This window comes from Rana temporaria, chromosome 12, assembly GCF_905171775.1.
Source record: "Rana temporaria chromosome 12, aRanTem1.1, whole genome shotgun sequence".
Classification (NCBI taxonomy): Eukaryota; Metazoa; Chordata; class Amphibia; order Anura; family Ranidae; genus Rana; species Rana temporaria.
Window position 1 is genome coordinate 24117102 of NC_053500.1, and position 12699 is coordinate 24129800.

The window sequence follows — 12699 nt, forward strand, 5'->3', positions numbered from 1 at the left end:
TTTATTGGGACTGCGACATTATGGCGGACACATCGGACACTTTTGACGCCATTCACATTTATACAGCGATCAGTGCTATAAATATGCACCAATTGCTGTATAAATGTGACTGGCATTGAAGGGGTTAACACTAGGGGGAAAGGGTGAGAGTGGCTTTACATCCACTCAGGGCCGATCCGCCCTATAGGCTCACTATGCAAGCCGCATAGGGCCCTGCAAAGCTGTGGAGGGCCCCCCAAATTACTAGAGGCCCGCCTGGTGAGAAGTAATTTTCGGCCCCTCACCCTGCTTCTCAACTCGCTGGCTGCATGGGAGAAGAGGTAAGCAGTCAGCACCCCCTGCACAGAAGATTTGACTTTAAATGTGTTCCTAGCTTGAGCTTTACTAAACTGTAATAGGTGCTTGTACCAGGGAAAGGCAGAGATCCGTGTTCCTGCTTATAATATTTATTTGCCATCTTTTTCCAATGAAAGTGGAGTTACCCTTTAAGGCAGCATTGGCTCCTGGGTTTGTGCCACCTCGCCATACTCGTGTGTAATACAAAAAGCGGGTCTATGGAACCAGATTCCAAAGCTGCCGCATTCTCATCTTGCCCATCAGATGCCATACCGTCCAATGAACGATCCAGACGTCAGCGGCACAATCATTGAAGCACTTTGACTCAGATACCATCTCCAATAACACCGGGGCCATAGGACACTTCTCTGATAACAGGCCTGCTCTGCAGAACACATGGCCAGGCCTTTGCTCGGTACAAAGGCTGAAGTTGCATCAGAATACTGTACTATAACAATGAGAAGTACACCAATACCTGCACAGGTAGGACAGAGATCTCTGTAGAGCAGGGATAGGCAACCTGGGGCCCTCCAGCTGTTGCAGAACTTTTTTGGCCACCACCAATATATATTTTTTTCATATAGGCTGTAACATTTAATGCCTTTTTAAATAATTTTGATACTAATAAATTAAATTAAACGTATCATTGTTTCCTCCCATTGATCACTACAGTGTTGCTAAAAGTAATCCCTTTAAGCCAACTGGCTGATTTTCCATCTTTCTTATTTCTATTTCACCGTCTTCCTTTTTCTAAAACCCCCCCCCCCCTCTTTTCTTTCCTCTTTTTCCCACCTTAATTTTTTGTGTTTTGCAGAACTACAAGTCCCATCATGCCTCTGGGAGTAATTGTAACTGCCAGCGTTGCAATGTCTCATGGGAAATGTAGTTCCACAACTGCTAGAGGGCCCCAGGTTGCCTACCCCTGCTGTAGAGCAATGGACTGCAAATATCTACGTAACGGGGCTTATTCTATAGGAAAACAGAAAAGGATCACTCTGGATGATGTACAGTGAAAAATGCGTCAGGCCTTGTACACACGGGCGTATCTATGCGCCCGATTCTTAGAATCAGTTACGCATAGATATCCATTAGATCCGACAGGCGTAAGTCTCTTACGCCGTCGGATCTTAACTGCATTTTTTTTGACCGCTAGGTGGCGCTTCCGTCGAATTCCGCGTTGAGTATGCAAATTAGCTAGATACGCGAATTTCCGAACGTACGCGCGGCCGACGCAGTAAAGTTACAACGTTTACGTTAGGCTTTTCCCGGCGTATAGTTGCCCCTGCTATATGAGGCATAAGTGCGGCGTACCAACGTGGCTGTCGTTCCCGCGTCGAAATTTGAAAAAGTTACGTCGTTTGCGCAAATGGTCCGTGAATGGGGCTGGACGTCATTTACGTTCACGTTGAAACCAATGACGTCCTTGTGGCGTACTTTGGAGCAATGCACACTGGGAAATTCCACAGACGGCGCATGCGCCGTTCCGCAAAAACGTCAATCATGTCGGGTCACAGTAGTTTTACATAAAACACGCCCCCCTGATCCAAATTTGAATTAGGCGGGCTTACGCCGGCCGATTTACGCTACGTTTCCGCAACTTACGGAGCAAGTGCTTTGAGAATACAGCACTTGCCCGTCTAAGTTGTGGAGGCGTAACGTAAATCGGATACGTTACGCCCGGGCAAAGATACACCACTGACTGAGAATCTGGCCTGCGGTTCTTTTGAAAGGCGAGAACGCGGTGACGTCATCGCGTACGACGAGCACTCGCTCATCACATTCGATGCCGTCGCCGCCATCTTGCTTCACCCTACCTATGCCGTGGAAGCTACCGCGCATGCGTCAAAGTAATTTCAAGCATGCGCAGGTTTCCACGGGGACAAGCAAGTATACACACACTCTCGGGTTTCTCGTCGGGAAACCGGCCGAAAAGAATCCAGACGAGAAAATAGAGAGCAGGATCTCCATTTTTCTCGTCGAGATTCTGGCCAGATTTCCAGACGAGAAACCTGAAAGCCTTGTACACACGCTCGGTTCTTGCCGAGAAAACCGAGCGTGTGTACGAGGCTTTAGCCTGTAGTGGCCAATCAATCCGCTAATAAAGAAGTCATCTTTAATGAAGTTACCCTAAATGTGCGCCAAGGGTGATATTTTGGTTTCTAGGGCATTAGTGCTTGGGCTGCCAAGGGTAATATCTTGGTCTCTAGGGGTTAGTGCTTGGGCTGCTATGGGTAATATCTTGGTCTCTAGGGGTTAGTGCTTGGGCTGCTATGGGTAATATCTTGGTCTCTAGGGGTTAGTGCTTGGGCTGCTATGGGTAATATCTTGGTTTCTAGGGGATTAGTGTTTGGGCTGCTATGGGCAATACCTTGGTTTCTAGGGGTTAGTGCTTGGGCTGCTATGGGCAATATTTTGGTTTCTAGGGGTTAGTGCTTGGGCTGCTATGGGTAATATCTTGGTCTCTAGGGGTTAGTGCTTGGGCTGCTATGGGTAATATCTTGGTTTCTAGGGGATTAGTGTTTGGGCTGCTATGGGCAATACCTTGGTTTCTAGGGGTTAGTGCTTGGGCTGCTATGGGCAATATTTTGGTTTCTAGGGGTTAGTGCTTGGGTGGCTAAGGTTGATATCTTGGTTTCTAGGGGATTAGTGTTTGGGCTGCTATGGGCAATATCTTGGTTTCTAGGGGTTAGTGCTTGGGCTGCTATGGGTAATATCTTGGTTTCTAGGGGTTAGTGCTTGGGCTGCTATGGGTAATATCTTGGTTTCTAGGGGTTAGTGCTTGGGCTGCTATGGGCAATATCTTGGTTTCTAGGGGATTAGTGCGTGGGCTGCCAAGGGTAATATCTTGGTCTCTAGGGGTTAGTGCTTGGGTGGATTAGGGTGATATCTTGGTTTCTAGGGGATTAGTGTTTGGGCTGCCAAGGGTAATATCCTGGTCTCTAGGGGTTGGTGCTTGGGTGGCTAAGGTTGATATCTTGGTTTCTAGGGGTTAGTGCTTGGGCTGCTATAGGCAATATCTTGGTTCCCGGGGGTTAGCGTTTGGGCTGTTATTATATTATACAGGATTTATATAGCGCCAACAGTTTACGCAGCGCTTTACAACATCAGGGAAGACATTATAGTTACAATACAATTCAATACAGGAAGGATCAGAGTGCCCTTCTCGTTAGAGCTTACAATCTAGAAGGGAGGGTCAAGTGGAACAGAGGGCAGTAGATGTGGGGGGTGATCAGATGGACATAAAGGTTATGGGTAATTTATTGGTTTCTAGGGGTGAGTGCTTTGGTTGCTAAGGGTGATATTTTGGTTTCTAGGGGTTAGTGCTTGGGCTGCTAAAAGTGTTATCTTGGTAGCCAAGAGTTACCGCTTTAGCTACGAAGGAAAATATCTTGGTTGCTACTGTAAGATTTCCTAAGGGTAATATCTTGGTTGCTAGGTATTACTGCTTGTCTTACTAAGAGTAATATCTTTGTTACTAGGAGTTACTGATCTGTACACAATTTTTTTCAGCTTTGGATTTCCATTACTTAGAACATAATAATTCCAGTTAAAGAATGATAAAGTGACCCCACTGACTTCCTAGTGGAGGTCAGAATCTGCATAATAGCACATCAAGGGGGCTTCAGAAAGTAACCAGGACGCTCAACCTCCACTGGGATTATAATATAATCACTAGTCCCTCCCACACCTATAATTTTTCCTATCTGTAGACTTCGCGCTACTATACTCCTTGTAATATCTACATATAATCATTGGATCTTCGGTATGTAATTCATGTACATTGCCATGACACATTGTATAATATATTCTGTATGTAATGCACTTCTGTCATGATTTAATCTTCCAATAAAGCTTTCGTAAAAAAAAAAAAAAAAAAAAGAAAGTAACCAGGACAGAGCAGAGGAAGGTTTGGGCCTGTATTAAGCCTTGATTTGTGGCCTGCATCCCAGTAGAGTAGACTTCCCCCTCACTTCCTGTCTAGACAGGAAGTGTGGGGAAAAATCTCTCCAGCAGGGACAGACTCCCCCAAAAAAAACATTATTTTAGTAAAAACGAGAAGGGTTAGGTCTTTCATCCCTCACTTCTCATCTTGTCACATTACGTGAGGGTAAGTCTCAATGGTGGCATCAATAAAAATTGATATAATAGGACTGCTAAAGAGCCCATTGAAACGCTCCCTCTGTAGCCCGACACAGCAAGATGTCCGACGCTGGCTCAGGCCCTGCTGACTCTCCATCGGTAGGAGCAATATCTCCCTGTCACTCCCAATTCACCTTTATGGCACCATGTTGGCACAGGCTCAACCCAGGGTTGCTAGGGGTTACCGTTTTGGTTGCCAAGGAAAAATCTTGGTTGTTAGGGGTTATTGCTTGGTCTGCTTAGGGTTACTGCATTGGTTACTAAGGGAGGTATCTTGTTGCTAGGGGTCACCGTTACAACTTTGTTTACCAAGAGAAATATATTGTTGCTAGGCACCCCAGTGGTTTCAATAGTAATATCTTGGTTGCCAGGGATTACTGTGTTCGTTAATAATGGAAATATCTTGTTGCTTTGGGTTACTGTTACATCTTTGTTAACCAATAGAAATATCTTGGTTTCTAGGCGCTTCACTTTTGGTTTTGAGGGTAATATCTTGGTTGCTAGGAGTTACTGTACAGGTTCCTAAGTGCAATCTATTGGTTGCTAGGGGTTACTGCATTGGGAAATATATTTGTTGCTACAAGTAACTGCTTTAGTTCTTTAAAAGGCAATATATTAATTGCTAGAGGTTACTGTTACAGTTGTGTTTACCAAGGGAAATATCTTGGTTGCTAGGCGCTTCAGTTTTGGTTTTAAGGGTAAAATCTTGGTTGTTAGACGTTAATGCATTGGTTACCAAGGAAAATATATGGTTGCCAGGGGTTAGTATTACTGTTTTGTTTACAAAGGGAAATACTTCCTTGCTAGGGCTTACTGATTGGGTTGCAAAGGGTAATATCTCGGTTTCTAGGTGGATACTGCTTGAGTTGCTAAGGGCAATATCTTGGTATCTAGGGGGTTACTGCTTGGGTTGCTATGGATAATATCTAGGTTTTTAGGGGGTTTTTGCTTGGGTTGCTAAGAGCGATGTCTTGGTTTCAAGGGTGTTTTCCTTGCTTGGTTTGCTAAAAGCAATATCTTGGTATCTAAAGGGGTTACTTATTGGGTTGCTATGGGTGATATCTTGGTTTCTAGGGGGTTATTGCTTGGTTTGCTAAAAGCAATATCTTGGTATTTAAGAGGTTATTTCCTGGGTTGCTAAGGGCAATATCTTGGTATCTAGGGGGTTTTTGCTTGGGTTGCCAAGGGTGATATCTTGGTTTCAAGGGGGTTTTTGCTTGGGTTGCCAAGAGTGATATCTTGGTTTCAAGAGGGTTTTTGCTTGGGTTGCCAAGAGTGATATCTTGGTTTCAATGTTTTTTTTGCTTGGGTTGCCAAGGGTGATATCTTGGTTTCTAGGGGCGTTACTGCTTTGGTTGCTAAGGCTGACATATTGGTAGCTAAGAGTTACTGCTTTAGCTACCAAGGAAAATATCTTGGTTGCTACTGTAAGATTTCCTAAGGGTAATATCTTGGTTGCTAGGTATTACTGCTCGTGTTACTAAGGGCAATATGTTGGTTGCTAGGGGTTACTGATCTGTACACAATTGTATTCACCGTTTTGGATTTCCATTAGTTAGAACATAATTCCAGCTACAGAATGATAAAGTGACCCCACTGGCAACGCTTTCGATCGCCCAGTTCAGCAAAGCGCGGTGGGTACATCATAGATACATTCAGTAATGGAGCACAAAGAGCGACCCATCCAATCAGATTGCAGATAGGTGATAAAAGCATTGCCAGCGGTCTGATATCCCCGTTTTTATTGATATCATTGTGATGACACATCGATCTGATCTATGGAGTGTGATAACTCACCTCCCCCGACACACTTACTGTACCCCACTCTATACATCAGACCCCCCCACCCGGTGACCTTTCCTCCATCACCGGATGCCTGTACTATGTACAGCGATGGAGTGTTATAAATATTTAATGATCATCATTTTCAGGCCACTTAGTCCCGATGGGATAGCGGCGGAAGCCGGCCGAGGAGGTTGCCCCCCCCCCCCATTCCCTAGGTACTGGTGGCCAAAGCTCAATTCCGAACAGCTAAACACCCCAATGGAATGCACATGTGGCAGCCATTTTACTTGCCAAAGGTTATGTATCTCTGTCTATCCAGTCCTGAGATTTACACAACTCTGCCACATGGTACAGCAAAAGACTTGATTTTTAGCCGCTGTGATTGAGCCGGCGCAGAACAAGCCCAGAGATCGGGAGTTTCTACTTTAGCTGCATGTTTATTCCAGGCCTATGATTGGGGCTCCTATCTTCTTATGACAGGTTCTCTTTAGTTCTACTTTTTATGTTTCCTTATTCTGGGGTCACACGGGGTTAACTCCCCCACATCAGATTATGTCAGTAATTATTCATGAGAGGCGTGGGTTGATCTCCCAATCCTGCGCCTTATCGCCATTCCGGGCCTACTTTAGGGAAATATTTCCTGGCTCCTCCGTACATCTGGAGCTCCTACCAGGGAATACCATTCCCCAATTGTATTCCGAAGCCGGAGATATTCCTGGACGGGAGCCTATCAATGCGTCTCGCCGCACGCAGCAATCGCAACCCTATCTGCACAATCGTGATTTTCATTCACCTCGAAGACACAATAATCTCTGAGGACAAGAGAGGCCAAAGAATTCAACTAAATATAGTGCCTGGATGTTCCGATATTAGCGCCATGAATCACAGCTTTTATTAGCCCTTTCAGAGCCTTTGGGGTAACGTCCTGCTCCCAAAATACCCTCAATTCAGGGGGGGGGGCAGGGTGATGAAAGGGTGACGGGGAAGCTGGAAGGGGCCTGGCCTGGTGCATGGCTCCTGGTACAGTGGCGAGCCAGGGAAGCAGGATAGGCCCGGCTTGCTGCATGGCTCCTGGTACCGGTACAGTGGCGAGCCAGGGAAGCAGGATAGGCCCGGCTTGCTGCATGGCTCCTGGTACCGGTACAGTGGCGAGCCAGGGAAGCAGGATAGGCCCGGCTTGCTGCATGGCCCCTGGTACCAGTACAGTGGCGAGCCAGGAAGCAGGATAGGCCCGGCTTGCTGCATGGCTCCTGGTACCGGTACAGTGGCGAGCCAGGAAGCAGGATAGGCCCGGCTTGCTGCATGGCTCCTGGTAGGGGGACTATGGTTGGCCAGGGAGGCTGCAAAGGACCGGCTTGATGCATGGCTCCTGGTACCAGTAACGTTGCGAGCCAGGGAAGCAGAATAGGCCCGGCTTGCTGCATGGCTCCTGGAACAGGTAATGTGGTTGGCCAGGGAGGCTGAAAAGGGCCCAGCTTGGTGCATGGCTCCTGGTACCTGTACAGTAGCCAGACAGTCAGCCAGGAAGCAGGATAGGCCCGGCTTGCTGCATGGCTCCTGGTACCGGTACAGTGGTGAGCCAGAAAGCAGGATAGGCCCGGCTTGCTGCATTGCTCCTGGTACCGGTACAGTGGCGAGCCAGGAAGCAGGATAGGCCCGGCTTGCTGCATGGCTCCTGGTACCGGTACAGTGGCGAGCCAGGAAGCAGGATAGGCCCGGCTTGCTGCATGGCTCCTGGTACCGGTACAGTGGCGAGCCAGGAAGCAGGATAGGCCCGGCTTGCTGCATGGCTCCTGGTACCGGTACAGTGGCGAGCCAGGAAGCAGGATAGGCCCGGCTTGCTGCATGGCCCCTGGTACCGGTACAGTGGCGAGCCAGGAAGCAGGATAGGCCCGGCTTGATGCATGGCCCCTGGTACCAGTACAGTGGTGAGCCAGGAAATCAGCATAGGCCCGGCTTGGTGCATGGCTCCTGGTACCAGTACAGTGGCGAGCCAGGGAAGTAGGATAGGCCCAGCTTGGTGCATGGCTCCTGGTACAGTGGCGAGCCAGGGAAGCGGGATAGGCCTGGCTTGCTGCATGGCTCCTGGTAGGGGGACTATGGTTGGCCAGGGAGGCTGCAAAGGACCGGCTTGATGCATGGCTCCTGGTACCAGTAACGTTGCGAGCCAGGGAAGCAGAATAGGCCTGGCTTGCTGCATGGCTCCTGGAACAGGTACTGTGGTAGGCCATGGAGGCTGAAAAGGGCCCAGCTTGGTGCATGGCTCCTGGTACAGTGGCCAGACAGTCAGCCAGGGAAGCTGGAAGGGGCCTGGCTTGCTGCATGGCTCATGGTACTGGTATGGTGGTTAGCCAGGGATATTGGAACGTTCCTGGCTTGGTGCATGGCTCCTGGTACCAGTACAGTGACCAGCCAGTAGCCAGGGAAGCTGGAAGAGGCCCAGCTTGGTGCATGGCTCCTGGTACTGGTACAGTGACCAGCCAGTAACCAGGGAAGCTGGAAGAGGCCCAGCTTGGTGCATGGCTCCTGGTACCAGTACAGTGGCCAGCCAGTAAGCCAGGAAAGCTGGAAGGGGCCCACCTGGGTGCATGGCTCCTGGTACCAGTACAGTCACCAGCCAGTCACGCAGGGAAGCTGGAAGGGGCCCACCTGGGTGCATGGCTCCTGGTACCAATACGGGGACCTGCCAGCCTCGCACCTTTCAGTTCTGGGTGAATACGCTCTGATTTCGGGGTTATTTCAGGTTTCCAATAGAGAATCCCATACCACAGCCAAATACTCTTCTAAAAAATGACAGCATTAGATATACACAAAGAGGAGAACACAACTGTACATGAGATCCGATGTCTGTCATATCCTAGAGATGTAGTCACATTATATAAAAGATCAAATTATAAGAAGAGATCATGTGAGTACAATGTTGTGTGTGTGTGTATTTATATATGTCATGTGAATGCTCCTATATTATACTGTATATATGGTGTCATGTGAACACAGTGTTATGTGTACAATGTGTGATGGGACACACACACACACACCTCTGATCTGTGTACAATGTGTGATGGGGACAGACACACACACACACCTCTAATGTGTGTACAATGTGTGATGGAGACACACAAACACAGACACCTCTAATGTGTGTACAATGTGTGATGGAGACACACAAACACAGACCTCTAATTTGTGTACAATGTGTGATGGAGACACACACACACACACACCTCTGATCTGTGTACAATGTGTGATGGAGACACACACACACACACACACACCTCTGATCTGTGTACAATGTGTGATGGAGACACACACACACACACCTCTGATCTGTGTACAATGTGTGATGGAGACACACACACACACACACCTCTGATCTGTGTACAATGTGTGATGGAGACACACACACACACACACCTCTGATCTGTGTACAATGTGTGATGGGGGACACACACACACCTCTGATTTGTGTACAATGTGTTATGGGACACACACACCTCTGATCTGTGTACAATGTGTGATGGAGACACACACACACACACACACACCTCTGATCTGTGTACAATGTGTGATGGGGGACACACACACACACACACACACCTCTGATCTGTGTACAATGTGTGATGGGGGACACACACACACACACACCTCTGATCTGTGTACAATGTGTGATGGGGGACACACACACACACCTCTGATCTGTGTACAATGTGTGATGGGGGACACACACACACACACCTCTGATCTGTGTACAATGTGTGATGGGGGACACACACACACACACACCTGATTTGTGTACAATGTGTGATGGGGACACACACACACACCTCTAATCTGTGTACAATGTGTTATGGGGACGGACACACACACACACACACACACGTCTGATTTGTGTACAATGTGTTATGGGGGACACACACACACGTCTGATTTGTGTACAATGTGTTATGGGGACACACACACACACACACACACACCTCTGATTTGTGTACAATGTGTTATGGGGACACACACACACACACCTCTGATTTGTGTATAATGTGTTATGGGGACACACACACACACCTCTGCTTTGTGTATAATGTGTTATGGGGACACACACACACACACCTCTGCTTTGTGTATAATGTGTTATGGGGACACACACACACACACACACCTCTGCTTTGTGTACAATGTGTTATGGGGGACACACACACCTCTGATTTGTGTACAATGTGTTATGGGGGACACACACACACACACCTCTGATTTGTGTACAATGTGTGATGGGGACACACACACCTCTGATTTGTGTACAATGTGTGATGGGGACACACACACACACCTCTAATCTGTGTACAATGTGTTATGGGGACGGACACACACACACACACGTCTGATTTGTGTACAATGTGTTATGGGGGACACACACACACACGTCTGATTTGTGTACAATGTGTTATGGGGACACACACACACACCTCTGATTTGTGTACAATGTGTTATGGACACACACACACACCTCTGATTTGTGTACAATGTGTTATGGGGGACACACACACCTCTGATTTGTGTACAATGTGTTATGGGACGGACACACACACACACACACACACACACCTCTGATTTGTGTACAATGTGTTATGGGACACACACACAGACACCTCTGATTTGTGTACAATGTGTTATGGGACACACACCTCTGATTTGTGTACAATGTGTTATGGGGGACACACACACACACACACCTCTGATTTGTGTACAATGTGTTATGGGACACACACCTCTGATTTGAGTACAATGTGTTATGGGGGACACACACACACCTCTGATTTGAGTACAATGTGTTATGGGGGACACACACTAGGACTGTAGAGGATTGTATGGCCCTCCCCTAGTTGTGTAGTGTGATGGTGTCATTCTGTGTGCACAGTGCTTTGATCACACACAGCCCCATCCGGACAGCAGGGTCCGATCACATCCGGCACACACAGTCCGATCTGTGGATATTGTGTAATCCTCCCCCCACCCCCGGGGGTCCTTACCTTTGAATTTGAGCTCATGCTGGGGCTCCAGGACGAGGACCTGCTCGGATTTGGCCATGTCTCCTCCGGTGCGGGCAGTGCATGCAGTGCTGGGGGTGCTCGGGGCCTGGGCACTCAGCTGGTGATGCAGCAAAGCGGCGGAGGGCGGAGGCTGCTGACGTCACGTACTGCAAGGCCCGGAGGAGGCTGCGCCCGGGCGCGCATGCGCAGTCTACGGGAGGAGGAGAAGGAGGGGGAGGGTGACTGCAGGGGACAGGCAGGGCGTGCTCTGTGCATGGCTGACAGGGGCTGGACGTGGCCTGGGAAGTGTCCCTGGCTGACATGGTTCCCTGTATACCTGTGTGGGCCTCTGTGACAGGCACACTGGGGTCTGAGGGCTGCTTCCTCCATTATTGTGTCCTGCCTGGGCCCTGACATCACCTCAGTATTAATAAAAGAGGACCTTTACCTCATAAAATAACTCATTTATGTATTGCTGCATGCTGACATAAAATCATCACACAGACCATGATAAAATAAAGACAATGGATGTTGTTTATATTTGCCCACTTCCTGGTCTGGGGGCATAGACAGGTCCTCACTCTGAGAGGGTTACCTCACTAGTGCCTTCCAGGACCTCTCACACAGCTTCCTGCTTCATTGAAACCAATAGGCCATGTTTCTTTTCAGTGGTGCAATATTCATTTCAGTAGGCCAAGAGTTGCCGTGTGTGAAAACGAACATGTCCCAATAGTTTCAATAGACCGAGACCCAGAGTGTGTGAAAACTAACATGGCCAATAGTTTCAATAGACCGAGAACCCGCCGTGTGTGAAAACGAACATGGCTCAATAGTTTCAATAGACCAAGAACCCGCCGTGTGTGAAAACGAACAAGGCCCAATAGTTTCAATAGACCAAGAACCTGCCGTGTGTGAAAACGAACAAGGCCCAATAGTTTCAATAGACCGAGAACCCACCGTGTGTGAAAACGAACATGGCCTAATAGTTTCGATAGAACAAGAACCAGCGTGTGTGAAAACTAACATGTCCCAATAGACCAAGACCCGACGCATGTGAAAACGAACATGTCCCAATACTTTCAATAGACCAAGAACCCGCCGTGTGTGAAAACGAACAAGGCCTAATAGTTTCAATAGACCAAGAACCCGCCGTGTGTGAAAACGAACATGTCTTAATAGTTTCAATAGACCAAGACCCGGCGTGTGTGAAAACTAACATGTCCCAATAGTTTCAATAGACCAAGAACCTGCCGTGTGTGAAAACGAACAAGGCCCAATAGTTTCAATAGACCGAGAACCCACCGTGTGTGAAAACGAACATGGCCTAATAGTTTCGATAGAACAAGAACCAGCGTGTGTGAAAACTAACATGTCCCAATAGACCAAGACCCGACGCATGTGAAAACGAACATGT

At 48.0% G+C, this 12699-nt stretch overlaps 1 protein-coding gene across 1 annotated transcript in view; it reads right to left on the reverse strand.

The window, feature by feature from the left end:
- Nucleotides 1-11447, reverse strand: part of VAPB (VAMP associated protein B and C) — a 44399-nt gene extending 32952 nt beyond the window's left edge. Inside the window, exon 1 of the mRNA XM_040331608.1 lies at nt 11286-11447. Coding sequence (XP_040187542.1) covers nt 11286-11343 — 58 coding nt within the window. The 5' untranslated portion in view covers nt 11344-11447. The remainder of the gene's footprint in view (nt 1-11285) is intronic.
- Nucleotides 11448-12699: the final 1252 nt, after the last annotated feature.